The 18,982-nt window shown below is 47.9% G+C and overlaps 1 protein-coding gene across 1 annotated transcript in view; it reads right to left on the reverse strand.

The window, feature by feature from the left end:
* LOC142584098 (luciferin 4-monooxygenase-like) overlaps positions 1 to 13,604 on the reverse strand; it is a 136,059-nt gene extending 122,455 nt beyond the window's left edge. The window contains exon 1 of the mRNA XM_075694271.1: positions 13,415 to 13,604. Coding sequence (XP_075550386.1) covers positions 13,415 to 13,422 — 8 coding nt within the window. The 5' untranslated portion in view covers positions 13,423 to 13,604. The remainder of the gene's footprint in view (positions 1 to 13,414) is intronic.
* Between the last annotated feature and the right edge of the window lie 5,378 nt (positions 13,605 to 18,982).

Here is an 18,982-nt window from a genome sequence, read left to right on the forward strand (position 1 = left end):
TTTCAAATCTTCATTTGATTCCCACACAACTTCTTTGGGTCGAGCGACAGCTGTTTCCCACAGCATCCAAACGGCCTCTCACGCTCCTCTGCGGCAGCGACCTTACCTGGGTTGGGCCAGAGAGACGGGTGATGAGCAGGTTTACTGACACGCTGACTCTGGGGGCTAATCAGCCCAACCACCGCATTGACATCCCGCTTGTTCTTGTTAAAAATTTGCGGATCCCACGCAGTGTGGGAATGGATGTAAGCGAAAATTTATATACTCTTTGCTTTGATTGACCATAATCAGTGGGGACGTTGGCCGCGAATGTATGATTTGTTCACCGTTTAGTCCAATACGAGAGCGGTGAGTTGATGTTAAGCATTACCTTGCGTGCAGCACTCATGTTTGCGTGCGTAGTTCACAGAGGGAGACGTCTTTGCTTGAGTTGTGCGTCCTCGTTCACAATCTCTGAGAGGGTTGAGCATTATCATTACCTCACATGGCAGGTCGCATTGTGGCAGAAGTGTTAAACCGTAATGAAATTGTGGGCAGTAGGCAATTCAATTATTACAATTGTACGTATACATTGTATGTATATATTCGCTTTCTGCACAGCATTTATCTGCGTAGCGAAGACACTCCTGTTCCTCACCACGCTTCTTACGGGCCAGGGAGTCCTCGACGATGGGTTCACGCTTTGGAGCAATTTGCTGGTGCATGTTCACGTGCTCCGTCCGCATACGTGGCCAGTACGCTCTTGAGGCGCCATCTCCACGCGGTCACTTCAGGCTACGGACGATTGTAATGTTTGCACTATCACAGCCGAGTGCGCTACATCCACAGCCAGCATTTGGATTTTTGTCTCATAGGAAAGCAAGCGCAGCAGGTGCCATACGCACAAACTGTGCAACACTGCCATGGCCGCGTCAGCCTGTATGCGCGGAGGCGAGAAGCATCGGGTAGGGCTGCGAAAAACCCAGTGGCATGTGCGGCCAGACAATCACAGCAGCAGAGGCCGCAAAGTCAGGCGAAGATGCAAAGAAAGTTTCACTTTAGAAGAGAGTTGGTTCCGGTCGTTTTACAGCGAAGCTGTGTACCTCTACCCTCCAAAAAAATGTTTGTGTCCTAAGCAGTGGACATCCCGGAGATAGGGAAATACCGGTCCGACTCGCGGCGGAGATGAAGCAGGTCTTAAGCATTCCCCATACATGGGCCGATACCGAAGATAGTGCGATGCCTGTCCGACGCGGGGTGGAGGTGAAGCAGGCGTTAAACACTCCCCATACGTGGGCCCATCCCGAAGATAGTGCGATGCCGCTGCGATCCGCGCCGGAGATGAAGCAGGCGTTAAGCACTCCCCATACGTGGGCCGATTCCGCAGATAGTGTGATGCCGGTGTGACCCGCGGCGAAGATGAAGCAGACTTTAAGCACTGTCCATACGTGGGCGATCCCGAAGATAGTGCAATGCCGGTCTGACCCGCAGTAGAGGTAAAGCAGGCGTTAAGCACTCCCCACACGTGGGGCGATCCCGAAGATAGTGCAGTGCCGGTCTAGCCCGCGGCGGAGGGGAAGCAGGCGTTAAGCACTCCCCGTACTTGGGCCGATCCCGAAGATAGTGCACTGCGGGTCCGACGAGCAGCTCAGGTAAGCAGGCGTTAAGCCTGCGTACGTGGGCTTAACGTACGTGCGCCGATCCGATTACGTGGGCTTAGGCATGGGATTAACGTGGGCTTATGCGGGCTTAACGTACGTGGGCTGATCCGATTACATGGGCTTAAGCGTACATGGGCGAATCGATTCCGAAGATAGTGCTATGCCGGGCCGACCCGCGGCGGAGTTGCAGTTCGCCTTTAAGGGGCCCACATACACAGCTTCGCTGGTCATTCTTCTTCAGAGAGTGGAAGGGCACTGAGTTTTCTTTAGCGTCGGCTATTGCCGTGAAACCTGGCTTTGGCGGCTATGTCGTAACCTACGCCAGCCAAACTCTGGCCAAAGCTGAAGCGGACTACTCTGTTAGCGAAAAGTAATGTCTAGCCATTTTGTGAACTCTTGATAAATATCGCCCTTACCTTAACAGTCGACCTTTCTATGGCCACACAGACCACCATGCGCTTTGCTTGTTGTCTCTGAAAGACCCTTCTGGCCGCCTCCCGCGATGAGCCTTGCATCTCCAGGGACGCTATATAGTAAAGCTATTCCAAACTTTTCTATTCCAATTCTGCAATCAGTTCGCCACAATTCGTCATAAAAATGTTCCACCTATATCCGGTGCGCCTGTCTGTCACTCGGCGTCACGAAAACCGTGCAACGCACCACCTTATATGATATGTGAACGCTGATTATGCATGATTGTACCAAACGAAAGGAAACTAATAATTGCTGATTCGACTCGTTTTTCGCTATTGGCAACAAAGGCGTCGTTTGACCAATTGCTACTGGTCAAAATTTTCCGACTGCGCCCACTTCGCCTGTCTTTCTCACGATGTTACAAAAGCGCAAAAACTCATTGCGTCAAAGTGACGTGTACGCGTTAAAGGCGCAATATTATGCCGATTTAGGGCCCTATAACGTAAAAATATTTCCATATGTTTCTATTCCAATCTCCTGACGTGAAATTTGAGTAACCGCTGACGCCAGCATCGGGCGGTGACCCACAATGTTGTCTGAACAGACCAATCAATCGCTCTACTCGTTTATAAGAGGTCGCTTTTTTATTGTAACAAGGAATAAATTTGCCTACACTAACCGGCTTGTATTATGTAATCGGTTGACAAGAGATGAGGAGCAGGCTGAACTGGAGAGGCATTTGATGGGGCGGAGCCAGTGCATTGAAAATTGATAACAGCACAAAGAGGGTAGTTCCGGCGTCGGCGATTGGTCCGCTTTCACTTATCATGCGGTGGCTGGTCGAAAATCGCGGCGTCGTGCATCAGAACGTAAAGATTGCCGCTAAAACTGATGGTCAGCAAAGAAGAGTTTGCGGAGCGAGGCCATAAACGTGCGTGAAAGTGCTCGATAACGTTACACGGCTACGCAAAAAGTTTTATTGTACGCAAATAAACCTATGCTCTCCGGGAGGTGCGAGTAGCCAGTGCCTGAGAGATTGGCGGCAGCTATCTTTTATTACATTCGCAACGGAGCAGCCTGCGGCTATTCAGAAAAAAATTCAGTTTTGTTCGGCATATTAATGTATCTTTGATGCGTGCACGTCACTTAGATGCAGTGATTTTTCTCGGTTTTGTTACGTCGCCTGACAGGCTGGTGAAGGGGGTGCATCCCGAAAACTTTTGACCAATAGCCAAGGGCTAATGACGAAAAGGCTTCGAATCAGAAACAACAAATTTTCTTTTGTTTGGTCCAGTCATGCATAATCAGTCTGTACGCCTCATATGAGATTGGCGTCTATCGCGGGTATTGTGATTCGCGTGGCAGACGGGCTGAGTGGGGGGTGGTTAAAGCAGTTTTTGACCAATCGAGGAGGGCTCCTTGCAAAGTTGGAATAGCAAACTTTGGAATAGCTGTAAGTTATAGCGCTCCTGAACAGAAATATTTTCTGAATAGCCGGAGATGCGTCGTCCCGAAAGGAATGGAAGATGGCTGTCCGCCGATCACTGTGGCACTAAGTACGCGCTGCTGCTTGGATCATGGATTGATTTGCATATAATAAAAAAACTGCGTTGCAGTGTAACGGCATCGAAACCTTTTCAGCACGTAAACGGCATCACTTTGGCAACTCCTATTTGCTGAGGATCCGTTTCAGCTACATTTTTAAACTTCAGTTGAACGCCGCCTACATTTTCGACCAGCGAGCGCAAGCAAGCGCAGGCGTACCAATCGCAGACGCCGGCACAACCTTCCGGATCCGGTAATCTACCTGTGCTGGCGGAGCTCTGTCGAAACTCTCTGCACTTAAGAGTGCTCCTCGCCTGTTTTCAGCCAGTTATATAACAAAAACTGCTAAATGTAGGCAATGCTATTCTCTTTGAATCCATAAGAAAGTGGCATCCTACAAACGAGAAGCCCGTTTGATTGTGCTTATCAAACAGCGCTGCTAGATACCGCCCTACGCTTACGTCGCTGGTTAAGTACATTTAACGTCAAGAGGTTACAATAAAAACAGATGCGAATAGTTTTACGTTATAGGGCCCCAGGAATATGACATCCGGGCTGGCTACTGCTCCGGGCGTAAAAATTCTGACGCCCACGCTTTATCTCGTTCGCCGATTCCACTGGACGTCAAACCCGTTTCGGCGCTCACATCTGATTTGTTACATTTGAACGTCACCGACTTGGCTTCAGAGCAGCAAAATTAGCGAAGGAAAGCAGCTTTTCTTAATTTTCTAAAGAATCCTGTGGGTGTCTCTGGCACTCCGCCGTCCGCTATCCCATTTGGCAGTTGGCGAGGGACTTCTCTACGCCGAAATAACTTTTGCGATGGCTGCAAGTGGCTTCTAGTTGCCCGTCAGCTATCCGATTTCTCAGTTCGAGAGGGGCTTCTCTAACGCTGAAATAACCTTTGCGATGGCCGCAGGTGGCTACTAGTTGTCAAGTCAGCTATCCCATTTCGCAGTTGGAGAGCGACTTCTATAACGCCAAAATAACGTTTGCGATGGCCGAAAGTGGCTTCTAGTTGTGCCGTCAGCCACCCTATCTTGCAGTTCGATAGGAGGTCATCTAACGCCGATATAATCGTTGCGATGGCCTCTAGTGGCCTCTAGTTGTGCCGTCAGTCATCCCATTTCGCAGCTCGAGAGGGACTTCTCTAACGCAGAAATAACCTTCGCGATAGCCGCAAGTGGCTTCTTGTTGTCCCGTAAGCTATCCCATTTCGCAGTTCAAGAGAGGCTTTTCTAACGCCGAAATAACTTTGCGATGGGCGCAGGTGGCTTCTTTTTGCACCGCTAGCTATCCCATTTCGCAGTTGGAGAGCAACTTCTCTAACGCCAAAATAACGTTTGCGATGGCCGAAAGTGGCTTCTAGTTGTGCCGTCAGCCACCCTATCTTGCAGTTCGATAGGAGGTCATCTAACGCCGATATAATCGTTGCGATGGCCTCTAGTGGCCTCTAGTTGTGCCGTCAGTCATCCCATTTCGCAGCTCGAGAGGGACTTCTCTAACGCAGAAATAACCTTCGCGATAGCCGCAAGTGGCTTCTTGTTGTCCCGTAAGCTATCCCATTTCGCAGTTCAAGAGAGGCTTTTCTAACGCCGAAATAACTTTGCGATGGGCGCAGGTGGCTTCTTTTTGCACCGCTAGCTATCCCATTGCGCAGTTGGAGAGCGACTTCTCAAACGCCGAAGTAACCTTTGCGATGGCCGCAAGTGGCTTCTAGTTGTCCCGTCAGTCATGCCATTTCGCAGTTCCAGAGAGACTTGTCTAACGCCAAAATAACCTTTGCGATGGCCGCAGGTGGCTTCTTGTTGCACCGTCAGCTATCCCATTTCGCAGTTGGAGAGCGACTTCTCTAACGCCGAAGTAACCTTTGCGATGGCCGCAAGTGGCTTCTAGTTGTCCCGTCAGTCATGCCAATTCGCAGTTCGAGAGAGACTTCTCTAACGCCAAAATAGCCTTTGCGATGGCCGCAGGTGGCTTCATGTTGTCTCGTCAGCTATCACATTTCGCAGTTCGAGAGCGACTTCTCTAACGCCGATGTAACCTTTGCGATGGCCCCCAAGTCGCTTCTAGCTGTCCTGTATGTCATCCCATTTCGCAGATCGAGAGATACTTCTCTAACGCCGGAATAACTTTTGCGATGGGCGCAAGTGGCTTCTAGTTGTCCCGTCAACTACCCCATGTCGAAGTTCGAAAGGGACTTCTCTTGCGCCGAAATAATCTTTGCGATGGCCGCAAGTGGCTTCTAGTAGCACCGTTGGCTATCCCATTTCGCAGTTCGAGAAGGACTTCTCTAACACTGAAACAACCTTTGCTAAGACTGCAAGTGGCTTCGAGTTGTCCCGCGCTAACTCCGCAGCGATATTTGCGCTTCAATTCAAGCCGTCCCACTGTGTGGCCATGGCGGCCTACCTACACACGACTTCCACTTCTATTTTAGTGGTAGGTCATCTATAACTACATCAGGAAATGCGTCAGCTCGTGCCCCAATTGCTGAAGTTGCAAATTGGTTCCCCGTCCAGTCGCTCCGTTGTAGCCATTGAATTGCCAGTCCACCCGTTTAACCGTGTAGGGATTGATTGGTGTGGTCCTCTCCCACGTACGGCTGCTGAAAATCGTTGGGTCATAGTCGCGGTAGATCGCCTGACGAAACATGCGGAAAACACTGCCCTGCCAGCAGTGATAGGCTGTCGACCGAGTGAGGTAGGTCTTCATCGCAAGAATAAGGAAACGAGGACGAAGCCGGGCATCGTGGTGGAGGCAAAAAGTTGAAAAGAAAGTATCCACTTCATCGGTACATGGTTGTAACATTCTCGAGTCTCGAACCGTTCTGATTAACACTGGGGCCAGGACAGCCTTAAATAACCCCTTGCGGTCGTGTGGTCTCCGACACCTCCTTCGGGAGCATGTGGAAGTAGGTTCTGCTGTCGACGACCTCCTGCCCTTCAGGTTTTCTTTCCTTCGTCCTTCCCTTTGTGTCAGCTCGGGTAATAAAAAGGGAGTATGCTGTTTAGGAGAAGAGGACAATTAGGTCGACATGGGGACGCCCGATTGAAGATTACTCATACTTAACAGGTCAATGATGCGGGGGTCAAGGCGGCCTTAGTTACCCCTTGCGGTTTTGTAGTTGACGTCTTGCTGGGGATCCTGTGGAAGCATTAGTGATTTTGCCAGGCTCTGTCTTCGACGGCCTCCTGTCCTTCGATTTGTCTTCACTTCGTCCATCTCTTTGTGTGAGCTCTGGGAATAAAACGGGTGACGCTGTTTCGGAGAAGAGCGCAATTATCTTAACATGTGCATGCCCGCTTGAACACTTCTCACACTTGACAGATTGATGTCCAGGTCTACCGTAACAGCTTTTTCTGGGACGAGGCAAATCATCTTGTCATGGCAACATACGCCTGAATGTCTCTCACACCCGATAGGTCGATCATTACTGCGGCCACAGCGTCTCCTCCTTCATCCTCCATCACCTCTATCGACACCGTGGCGCTCATAGGGAACTCTTGAGTGACCGAGAGTGCGTGTCTCTTAGTGAAGTCGTTAAGTCTCTCCTTCACCAATGCAACATTTTACATGGCAGCATCCCCGCCTATCACACCTGGCCCAGTGTTCTGACGGAACGGTTCAACCATACTCTTGCCGACATGCTGTCCATGCATGTCGTCTCCGAACATTCCAACTGAGACATTGTTCTGCAGCATGTGGCACACGCCTAGAGCATCGCCAAACAAGCCACACCCAGATTCTCTCCATTTTTTCCTTCACTACGACTGTGAACCTTCCTGCACCATCAAAACAAATTTTCTATATCTTCCAGAGGCTTCAGTGTGCTATCCGATTTCCAGCGCCGCTAAGCATGCCAAGCAATTTCGGCATCTCGCGCGCTAGATCACTACTCCAATCATTTCAACGAAAAGCTCCAACGTGATGACTGACGACTTGCTCCTACCTTTCCAATGGATGCTCTTTTGCGATTCTGGGTCCCATCTACAAGGCCTGACCGCCTTTTGAAACCACAACCAAAATTTCGTGGCCCTTGTCATGTCATTGCCCAAACTTAACCCGTTAACTACGTCGTCGAGTCACTGACGCTCAAAAGTGACCGCCGTCGTGGGCGACCTGATATTTGTCATGTAGACAGGTCCAAACCATATTTCGAGCGCGTCATTTCGTCGAAGCGGTAGGTGGCCAGGATGACCCTTATTTTTTAGCCGGGGTGCGATTGTAGGGAAGAAGAATGGCACTGGAAAGTCCCGTCGCCATCACGTGTTTCGGAGCCAGAAGATCGGTACGCTATAAAGCGCTGTCGCCATCGAGTTTCACGCAGTCAGTTTACCGATCTAGCTGAATTATTGTGGCTGGCGCTGTGTTTATTGCTGACGCTTGACGAGTTCAGTAAACCTCGCCACAGTTGCGACGATTTCATAATTTCTACGAACGATCACGTTCACATGAACGAGCGGCGCGAAGGTGCGAGATGGGCAAAAAAGGAAAGAAATAAATGCTCACGAACCGCAACACGTGGTATCACTTTGGAAACACAAACGGGTGATTTGACGGCTAAACTGTACCACAGCTTAAAGACAGTGCCCTTTCTTAGCCATTTGGACGAGTGGCATAGGGCAATGCTTACCTTGGCCGAGCCATGAGGACGCCGCTATAATAAAATTCAGTGCAGCAGGCCTCGATCAAGCTGCTTGCTTGGACGAGAAGGGCCATGAAAGTCCGGAATTTCTTCAGGAGGAACGAGGAGGTGGCGCGTTGCTGTCCGGTGTTCGGAAATCAAGGTTCCCGGGGCACTTGCCTTTGAAACACTGGTTTAACGAATGCAATCCTATTGAAAAAAAACATATGCCCCATAACTCCCATTTGCAATAATACAGTACTAAACGCATTGGATCGCATATAAAAACCCATTTTTTGCATGTGTCATTAGACGTTATAGTGCATAGGATTTATAGGGACGACGTTTTTTTTTTCTTTTTTAAGCAGCGAACCACCACCCGATATTCTGCTGCTGAGATTCCGGGATCTTCTTAGCTAAGACCCTTAAGAAGATCCCGGATTCCGTAATTTCGTATTCTAGAATCTTCTTAAGGAGTCGTATAGTACCACCCAACTTCACGAGTGACCGTTTTTTCATACTACAATGGCTGCTGTGTTGCAAGAGATATCGGCGTCAACACCTTACTTTTATCGATCGCAGAAAACAGGTATTCATTCTTAACAAAAAGTGGAAGAATTCATAACTTTCGTCGTCACACCAATACAATTCAAGTTGCCTCTTGTTCTTTTACAAAGAAATGGTTTTTTAAAAATGTTTGTTCCCTCCTCACCTAGTCGCGCTTCAATCACTGCTTGCATAAGAGCCGCCGTTGATGTCCTGACGTCGGTGACAATTATGTGGCTCTCTTCGCGCGAAACGTCAGGATCCATTTGAATGGTCCTTTTAATGTTCTCATTCCGCTTCCCACGATCGTATTCTGAGTGGCATCGTGCGCAACTCTTGAATTGATGCATCTATGTACAGGTCACTTCAGCTGTAGGGGCGAGACGGACCGCTTTATCGCGTTGTATAGCTGTATAGCCTGCTTTCATTCTACACCTATATGCTACGCCACAGCAACGTTGCAACGAGAACCACACTCGGCACTGCTGCATGCGTATTGAGCGAAACGATATGGGGCAAGATATTTCGGTTTACTAAACCATTTTTAACTGTTGAAACAGGGAAGTACACATTAATGACGATGGCTTTCATATCTGCAATCCGCCGTAATGTTCCTATGTGTGTAATTACTATCATTAGCCTAATTATTAAATCAAGTGCTTTGACTTTTTCTCCAAATGCCATCTAAAAGACATGTTTTTCCCCCAAGAAAAACACACATAACAGGAAGACACAAAGAAGACAACACAGGCGGCACTTCCAACTGATGTAGTTTGGGCGGTGACCCAGGAATACACATACACATACACGCATGTGCAGGCTGTTCACTAACTGATGTTTTCCAGCGATCGAAGAATTTTGTTTCCGATTTGCAGAGCAAGAAAGAAGTATTGCTAATGAAACTTGAACCTTTTCTTTTCATATAATGAGCTTCCATCAGCTCACGTGGTGTTTGAATTATGCTTCTACAAGAAATCGTAACCTCATAAAACGTTGTTTGCACGTACAGGCCTTGCAGTGAGCTGGCAAATGTGCCACACCATCTTTCATTAGATTCAGTTCGTGTTCCCTGGCTCGTTCATTTGTGCAGCATCCAGTCTTTCCTATGTAAGGCATGCTGCACTCAAGAGGAATTTCGTACACCACTGCCGTGGCGCATTTCCCGTAAGACGCGCCATGTTTCTTGCCACAGCCTTGCGAACTGGTCTCATCGCTAGTATTTCACGAGCAAAGTCGAACCAGCTTGACGGGGGCAAAAAAGGCAATGGGTACGCCATACCGGCCCGTCACCCTCTTGAGGTTATGGGAGACCTTATGAACATAAGGAATCACTGCAGGTCTTACAGTTCTGGCACTTTCTTCTTCTCCTATGGCGCTGGTACCGCTTACCTTCTGTAAAACGGTTTCGGTGGCTGGAGTCACCGAAATCCTTTTACAGTGACATCAGCTTGTTGGCACCAACTAGGCAAACAAGTAGTTCTGTTGCATATGACGTCTGCCGGGGCAAAATCATCCGTACTAAGTAATGTTGAGCAACATTTGTAGACTTTAAATAAAGTGTTCTAAGTAGAAAAAATGCAGTAGAACTCAAGTCATGATTGCCGCCGACGGTAGTGCGTTTAGTACGGAATGAGTATAGCAAAAGAACGTATAGCTACCTTCGAAACGAGTGATGTGTGAACGTGTACTGCAACGGGATTACTCTTTCGCGCTTCCCGAAGAACAGTGTGCGCATCTCTAGCGCCGCCACCGTGAAGATATTGCGTTGCATGTGAGATTGATGGCGAGCTGGTGCCTGCGAACGCTGGTCATGCGGCAACGGGACTCCATTCTCGCGCTTCTTTCTGGATACGCTTCGCCCTCTAGTGGCGCTACCCAAATGTCCGTGCGTGGCCTTCGAGTCTAGAAGGGGGGTGTCCCGGCAGCGTATTTAGAGTTGCTCGTAGATACAGCGGGGCGTGCCACTTTTGACGGAGCTCGCCGTTTCTGCGCAGGCGCGAGTAAGAGCGGGCGCGAGAGAGAAAATCTGGGGGCTTTTGCTCCTTGAATATATGCCTCAGCCTAGGCACTACGGAGGAGGTTTCTTAGAGCGCGTTGTATTCGTTTGTCCCCTAGACATGCCGGCATTGCGGAGTTCGGTCGAGTTGGTTTATACGCTCCGCCGCTGGCTGCCCGCGCGGTGAGGCAGTGGGCGCGTATGCCGCTTGGTGATCGCTGTGTCTGAAGGGTCAATGTTCTGACTCGTGTTTTATAAGTCGCGGGTCGCTTTTTTCGTCGCGACGATAGATCGGATTTTTTACGAGCACTGCTCCAGGAGGGCACATGTAACCGGCAAACGGAGGCCTCAGGAGAGCACCTGAGGTTAAATAAAGCAGGCGGCGCAGGATCTCCGGGGCACCCAAGCGGGAGCGGGGGATCAAAGCTGGAAGCCGGGCGGCCCGTGGGTTGGGGCCGCAGAGGCCGAAGCGTGCCTGGGGGTATTCGCATAAAACATTGGCTGTCCGCGATAGCGGACAGCCGATATTATGCTCTCGTGGCACGCGCAGGCCTCTGCGAGCCCCAACCCACGGACCAGTCCTAGAGGCGCCGCCAATAATGGGAAATAATGATACGTTGTTTTCATTAGTAAAAACATGATCGATTAAATATGATTGCGTCGAGCCGCCAACTTGCGATGCTACGTTCAGCACAACCGCGCCCCGTGACTCCTGCCGGCACGCCCAGGGACAAGCGCATACATCGCGCGCCATGAAACTCCTCCGTAGTACCTAGGCAGAGTCGTATTTTCAAGGAGCAAAACTCCCCACATTTCCTCTCTCGCACCCGCTCTCACTCGCGCATGCGCGCAAACGCCCGTCGTCTCCGCAAGTTCCACGCCCCGCTGTACCTACGAGCAGTTCTAAATACGCCATTGCGTAGTCGCCCAAGGTGGCGTCAAAGACGTTCATTGAAAAGCGGCAAGCATCTACCGGCACGTATCCAGTGACCTAAGATGGCGTCAAGGAGGTTCATGGCAGACCAGTGGCGAGCAGTTGCCACATACCCGGTACTCCAAGTCGGCGTCAAATAGTTTCTTCGAGCAGTGATACCTACCCAGTCCTGCATCTATATTGGCCCAGGTGAGCTTGAAAGAGGTTCGTTGAAGAGTGTCAGGTATGTACGCATTGCCATATGCTCAGTTATAGACGTTGGCGCGATGGTTGGTTTCCAAACCTGTTCTCTGAGCAGAGCAACCGGATCCATTCAACCATGGAATACCAAGTGACCTAGGTAGGCGCGAAAAAGTGCATCGAAATTTGGCCCCTGGAAATTGCGTGAAGTACCCTAAGAAGGGTAACGCACTAAAGAAACACACTATGTTTTGACAACCTTGAAATCATAATAAATAAAACATGCGCACCACACGAAATTCAGCTGGCGCAATTACATGTCGCACCTTGTTCAGAGGGACGCTCGAGAAAATAGACAGGTTCATAGTAGCAAAGGCAAGGAGTTAGCATTAGCGTTAGCGTTGCGTGAACCCTACTTCACATGCATTGTACCTAAACGATGCTAAATCTTTTACGTAAGAACTCTGCATTCCGTATTTAGCGTTCAACGCTAACGCATGCAAGGGGAGGCCTATGTTCGGCAACATGGCGGCGCAAGTCAAATCGAGAGCTTACCACTTCAGATCTATCGACACGTTGGCCTGCACTGTTCCGCACACTCATTCCACACTAATATCGTATTTGCTTTAGATTTGGGTGATGATACTACGAAAGCGGCGTACTGGTCACAAATAGGCGTTGTTTTGGAGATACGTCCTCAATCAGCGGCTCAGTAGGCTTAACGAGACAGTTTGCTCCTGTTTGCTGTAGCCGCATCGAGATGGCGCCAAAGCTTGCATTTCGCTCATACGCTTCACTTAGCAAGGCACATGCGGATTAGGCATTGGATTAACTCGACATTTCGTATCGATTTGGCTTGCCAGTGTATTCGTGTTTTTACATGTATATGGCACCTTATACGTTTTCATTAGCTTTAGCGTTTCGCTCCCTCCCGCTATTCTTAAAGCCTAGTTTGTGCCGCGCAGTGCAGCTTTTGTTAGCGTTAGCGTTACGTCGCACGCTAACACTAACGCAATCTTTTTACGTTTTACTAAAACTGTTAAGTAGCCCGGCTTCAGTACAGGGCTCATAGATGGCGCATTTCGCCATTGTTCCCGGCGAAACGCACCGGTGACCGCATTGCTTCAATGTTAATCGAATTAACGTCAATGGTCACACACAGATGGTTCCGGCTGGAATTTTCTTTTGTTATTGAAGAGTGGCACACACCAAGTGGCACATGGTCGCGTTCTCAGCGACCCAAGTTGGCGTGCGAGAATTCATTGAAAAGCGGCCTTGTAGCGCATACCCAATGACCTCAGCTGGTACGAGAAAGGTTCACTGAGGAGCAGCGAGGCAGGCCCACTTCCTGAGTCCAGTAATCCCTTACCCTACCGATTTGAGAATAGACTACCCAGTGGTATAAATTTGGATGCGTCGTGAAAAACTATTGCACGCGAACTTAGAGAAATAGGTATATAACAGAAAATGTGTGAAGTGTCATAACAATGGCAATAACATGAAAAGTTAAGCAAATTAGACAGCCGTTTTACCCGGTCATGTGAAGGTTCGCTACGAAGCTGTAGTGAGATATCTCAATTCCTTTTGCGTGGCCAGTTGTTCCGGAGGAGTAGAAGAGGGCAACCGTGGTTTTCTTCGTGTCTTCTACTGGAACTTCACGAAAGTCTTCTACTTTTAGCTCAGCAAACTTTGTAACCGAAACGAAGCCGTCTGCCTCGCCGGTAACAAAAAGGCCCTAGAAGAAAAGAGGAACAAATAATGCATGGTTGCTCTTCTAAAGTACATCTGCTAAAATTTACAACCACTTAAAACCAACTGTGCACTTAAAACAAGGAAAACACATGGAAAATTGTGCGGACGTTACGCTACGTGTATTTTGGAGCTCTGCTTTGTGGCGGTGGCGTGACGTCAGTGCCACCCGGACCAGCCGGATACGCTGGCGCAATCGTTCTCTCCTGTTTATCTACTTTTGTGCAACTAGCACGGCCAAACGGAGACTTTCTATAATCTTTGAGCGCCTCTCGTCAGCCGGTTAGATAAAAGAATCATCAACATAGGCTTATGCTATTCGCTATAAGGAAACAGAACATTTACGTGGAGAGTGCTTGTCTGAACTGTCAAAAAAAAGAAAGGAACATTCTGTGTCCCCACAAAGATTTCTTGCTCCGCCTGCGCATGCGTCGGTGGGTACATAAATTTGACGTCAAGAGATTGGAGTCAAATTACAAGGCAATAGCATTGTTTACGCTTTAGGTGGATGCGCTTCAGTGTTCAGTGATCGAACGAGACACTGGTGGTCAAGAAACGCAAATTAAACGCCACGTGCGCACGTCGCACAAAGGAGAAGCTGTCCGAAAAGAAGAATACAGAAGAGAAGCACTGGAAACTATAAGATATGTAGTGCCACGCGATAGCGACTTATACCTTATTTGCTGTAGTTGACAAGCAAAATGCAAATGAAGTGATGTTTGTTATTGTTTACTTTATTTATATATTCCATACTGCAAGGCAAACAGAAGAGTTGAGCATTTATCATAATATTCCAAAACATCATGCAGATTAATGAAGGAACATCGCGTTACTCTATTGAGCTCATAAATATATACGTTTTCTAGTATGAGTTTTTCCTTTTTAAAGTTACAGCAAACCAATCTTTCTCTCTTTGAATGAATTTTGAGAGAATCCGTTACAGCATTTTTCTTGGTCATGGACATGTTCACATTTGAATGGGCTTACTTAGCATCATAAATGCAAAGTTATTAAAACCTAACGCACAATTCAAGGGGGGCGAGGCCTTGGGGGCGAGGCTGATGGAGCTACATCCCCCAGCCCCCGCAAATTTTCCTTGCTCTCATGCACCGCCACCAAAACAACCCCGGCGCCGGAAATCATTGTGGATTTTGTCTAGAATATCTTTTTATGCTCGAAGAGACATTTCGGATTCAACGTTGCCAACTCGGTCTGGATTTCGTGGCAACACCCATGCAGCTGGTGTCACAAAATCCAAGGAGCCCCATCCCAGCACAAAGTTTCAAGGGCGCTTAGATGGCGAGCGCGCTCGTTGGAGCATTTCACTGAGGCATCCATGAAGTGCATGGATTTCAATTCCGAAACTTTATGGGCATAAAGTTCTCAAACTTTTAGTTCGAAAGGTGCATTCATTGACATTTACAAAGTCGCGTGCTTTAGATTTTATATTCCGGAATTTTCTAGGTGTAATGTTCTTATAAACGTTTGATACAGAGTGCATTGACATTTCTAAGGTCTTACATCGGACCACGCAACGAGGCAAGCCAAAAAGCCAAATCGACGCACTATTATACCAGTTGGCAAAGCACGCAGCGAGGTCCTATGAGAGGAAGGGTTCTCGTGCTTCATTTGTGCGGTTTGTCACACAAAAGAATAACAACATTTTTTTTCACCAGCGCCGAAGCATAGATGTCAAGAAAATAAATCCAGAAAAGATATATTCTTGTTTACTTTTTCTACTTTGACTTTTATTCGCTTAGACACATTCAGCCTCTTCAGTTTTCTTGTTCTTGCTACTCGCGAGCTGCCAGAGCCAGCCGATCACCGACACCACTGCGGGGACTTGATCAATAGCAACTCCTCCGCTTGAGGACATCACCTTCAGTTTGATGTTATTGCAACCTCTCCGAAAGTCTTTTCGCTTGAATAGCAGCTTGGGCTTGTTGGTTTTCCATCCTGCTAGTAACAGCGCAAAATGTAGACAAGAGACGAGACAAGAAGACACCACAAGCGCTGACTTTCAACAACGTTTATTCCGTTCATTTTGCGCTGTTACTAGCAGGATGGAAAACCAACAAGCCCAAGCTGCTATTCTAGCGAAATAGATTTCTAGTACGGAATAAACGTTGTTGAAAGTCAGCGCTTGTGGTTTCTTCTTGTCTCGTCTCTTGTCTACATTTTGCGCTGTTACTAGCAGGAAAAGTCCTTTGTCTCGCCAGTGTAGGTTACTGAGCAGTATGCGTATGGTTCTCTGCGGACCAAGCGTCTCACGTTTTCTTCGGTTTTCCTTCGGTAGCCTCATTAGGTGCTCAAAGGAGGTATTTGATTGTGGCCAACATCCTTTGCGTTCTTTTTTCACTTCGCTGCCCCCACCCCACAAAACAAACAAATACATTTTTCGGCACAGCGAATTGCCGCATGGTGAAAGTTCGATTTTGTTACTTCTTCTTTCGCAGAAACTTAAAGCCAAGGAACTCTGATATACTTAATATATTATTACGATAGCAATGATATGGACACTTCAGGCGAAATTCCTGTCGTCGCGGTCACGTTCCGTGTAAACTCCGAGAGCTGAAATCGAAAGCTTGACCGCAGTCCCTCTGGCTGGAAAAATACCTGATACTTGATTGTGTATCAAAGATACACAATCAAGGTGTTCCTATGTAGCCTATTGTCGACTACACTCACACATGTCTGTACAGGCTTTCCGGTTTCTCAGACAGGATCATTTCGACACTCGTTGGAAAATGCGGCACACATCTACTCAATTCTGGCGACAATATTGAATGATACGGTACGTTGTTTCTGCTCATGCTGATGTCATGGTCTCATTTGATGTTAGGTCACTATTCACAAGCATTCCAGTAGAACTGAATGTAAAGGTTAGCACGGCTGCCGTCGAAGTTGACGGGTCGCTGCCTGACAGGTACCCGACTGACGTTTCACACCTGTCCCATCTCCTTAGGTTCTGTTAGTCGAATATAGACTTCATGTTCAAGCAGAATTTTTACCTACAAACGGATGCTATGACTATGCGTGCATCTATATCAAATTCTGCTACGAATCTAGTCCTTGGAGGACGTCGAACGTCGGGCGTTTGCATCTTTTACCACTTCTCCAAAGGTTTTCCTGGAATATGGAGATGGTTACTTCTGCATAATTCACAAGGGTGCTCTCACTGCCTTCAGTGCTGGTCTTAACAGCGTTGAACAGGCGATCCAGTTTACTGTCGAGTAGCAGCATACGGTTGTCTACTGTTTCTTGATGTTATTAGCAAGCGCGGTAACTCTGGCCTTTCTTTCACCGTCTACAAGAAGCCCACACATACAGGACTGTACACACATATTGACTCGGCAGATCCGCTTTAACACAGAAAGTCCATTCCTGCTACGCTGTTCCAACGAGCAAAGACCGTTTGCACAAGACAGGAGGACTGCACGCATTATATAGGGAGCATCTGTGAAAATTTAAGAACCTGTGGCTACCCTCCGTCCTTTCTGTCTTCGGTAAGGAAAGAAATGTCCCTCCCAGAAAGAGAGCGCTCTACACCATCTCCGAAGAAGTGAGCTGCCATTCCCTATGTCCCGGACACAAGTGAGACTATCGCTCGCATCATGCACAGGTACGACGTCAAAATTGCGAGTGTGCCAACGCGCAAACTGAGAAACGTTTTTGGTAAACGTACAAGAGAAATTTCCACGGGATGATTTGCTACGAGAAAATATCCCAGGTGTAGTTTACTCCATCACGTGCGCGAGTTGCAAGTATATCGCCGACACAGGTGGCCAAGAAACGCGTGAAACGGCATGTGTATGACGTCAAGAAACGGCACGCGGCCTCGAGTGCCGTTGCTGGACTTGTGGAATCTACAGGCTCAAATATGGACTGGGCAAGTGCACGTGTCCAGGTGAAGGAAAAGAAGCTTGCGTCACGCCTGAATCTAGAATCCTTGCACATACAGACCACGGCTCACACGCTCAATGGGCATAACGGGACACCTCCCACGGTGTACACTCACTGCTTGCGTCACATACGGAAATGTACTTAAATACGTTGTATTTCTGTTATAGGTTTTATTTTGAAGAAGGCTTCTGAATGGGGAGCCCAAACGTCTATACGTTTCCAGTTATATTGGTCAGTGGATCTTTTCGCGATTATTCATCAAACTTCAAGGGCGATAACATCGTCACCGCGCGCCGCATATTGTACGTGCGAGTGAAATTGTAGGAGAGAGGGGGGATAGGTGAGCTGACGATGGTTGATCAGTCTTGTGTGCGCGAGAGAGAAAAGCGGGGAGGAAGCGCGCCGCCTTTTGTTGCGTGCAACACCTCGGGGAGAGTGGAGGAAGCGGGAAGAGGGGGGGGGGGGCTTAGGAGTCTGTAATCTGTTAGTTAATTCGAGTTTAATGGCGCAAAAGCGACTAAGGCCATGCTGCGCCAGTCACAGGACAGTACAAGACCCAATGTTAGGGCAGCAATAGCTGCATTACCTTTAAGTCGATGTAACTGCCCTGTTTCATCTAAAATGCCCAACAAATTAGTGAATGGCACTAGCGGCTCATCGCCCAATATTAAGGCAGGGTCTAAATGCATATGCAAGTGATACAAATTGTTCAAATGTTTCCGCCTCTGTTACAGTATGTGGACATGGGGATAATAATGTGGCTTACTGTTAGCAATTCATGGCATTTCTCGCAATTTAGTGGGTTTTCTTTTCGAAATAGAAAATTGTGTGTCAAATGCGTGTGTACAATTCAAAGTCGACATAACATCATCTCATAGAACCTATCTTGGTGACTGCATAATTTCCACTCGGCAAGCAGGGGTTTAGACATATGTAACTTATTATTTATGCACGAGTTCGAGTCTTGTTGCCATTTTGATGCTAGGGCCTTACCAATCACTCGGATACTGTCTTTGATATGGAAGTGTTATGTGAGTTATGCTTGTGTGTGCTGCCATGGATGCGCTACTATCTGCTGTTTCATTCCCTGGTATTCCAACACGGCTTGGGACCCAGCAAAGTTGTATGCTTCCTCCGTACTTCTTATTAAAGACCATGTTTAAGATATTGCCAAGCAGCAGTTCAGACTCGGAGTTTAAGTTTAGAGCTGCTAGGGCACCTAATGAATCAGTATAAATAATAGCATTCTTCCGCTTTTTGGTAGTAAGCATTTTAACTGACATCCGTACTCCATAAACTTCGGCGGTAAAGACTGAAGAAAAATTATTTATTGGAAATCTATTTTCCCAATTTTTCATTATGATCCCGACAGCTACTTATTCTTGTGTTTTTGAGCCGTCAATGTGAAATTCCGTGTAGGTTTTATATTTTTCTTGAATACCTCGCAA

Source organism: Dermacentor variabilis, chromosome 6 (genome assembly GCF_050947875.1).
Source record: "Dermacentor variabilis isolate Ectoservices chromosome 6, ASM5094787v1, whole genome shotgun sequence".
Classification (NCBI taxonomy): Eukaryota; Metazoa; Arthropoda; class Arachnida; order Ixodida; family Ixodidae; genus Dermacentor; species Dermacentor variabilis.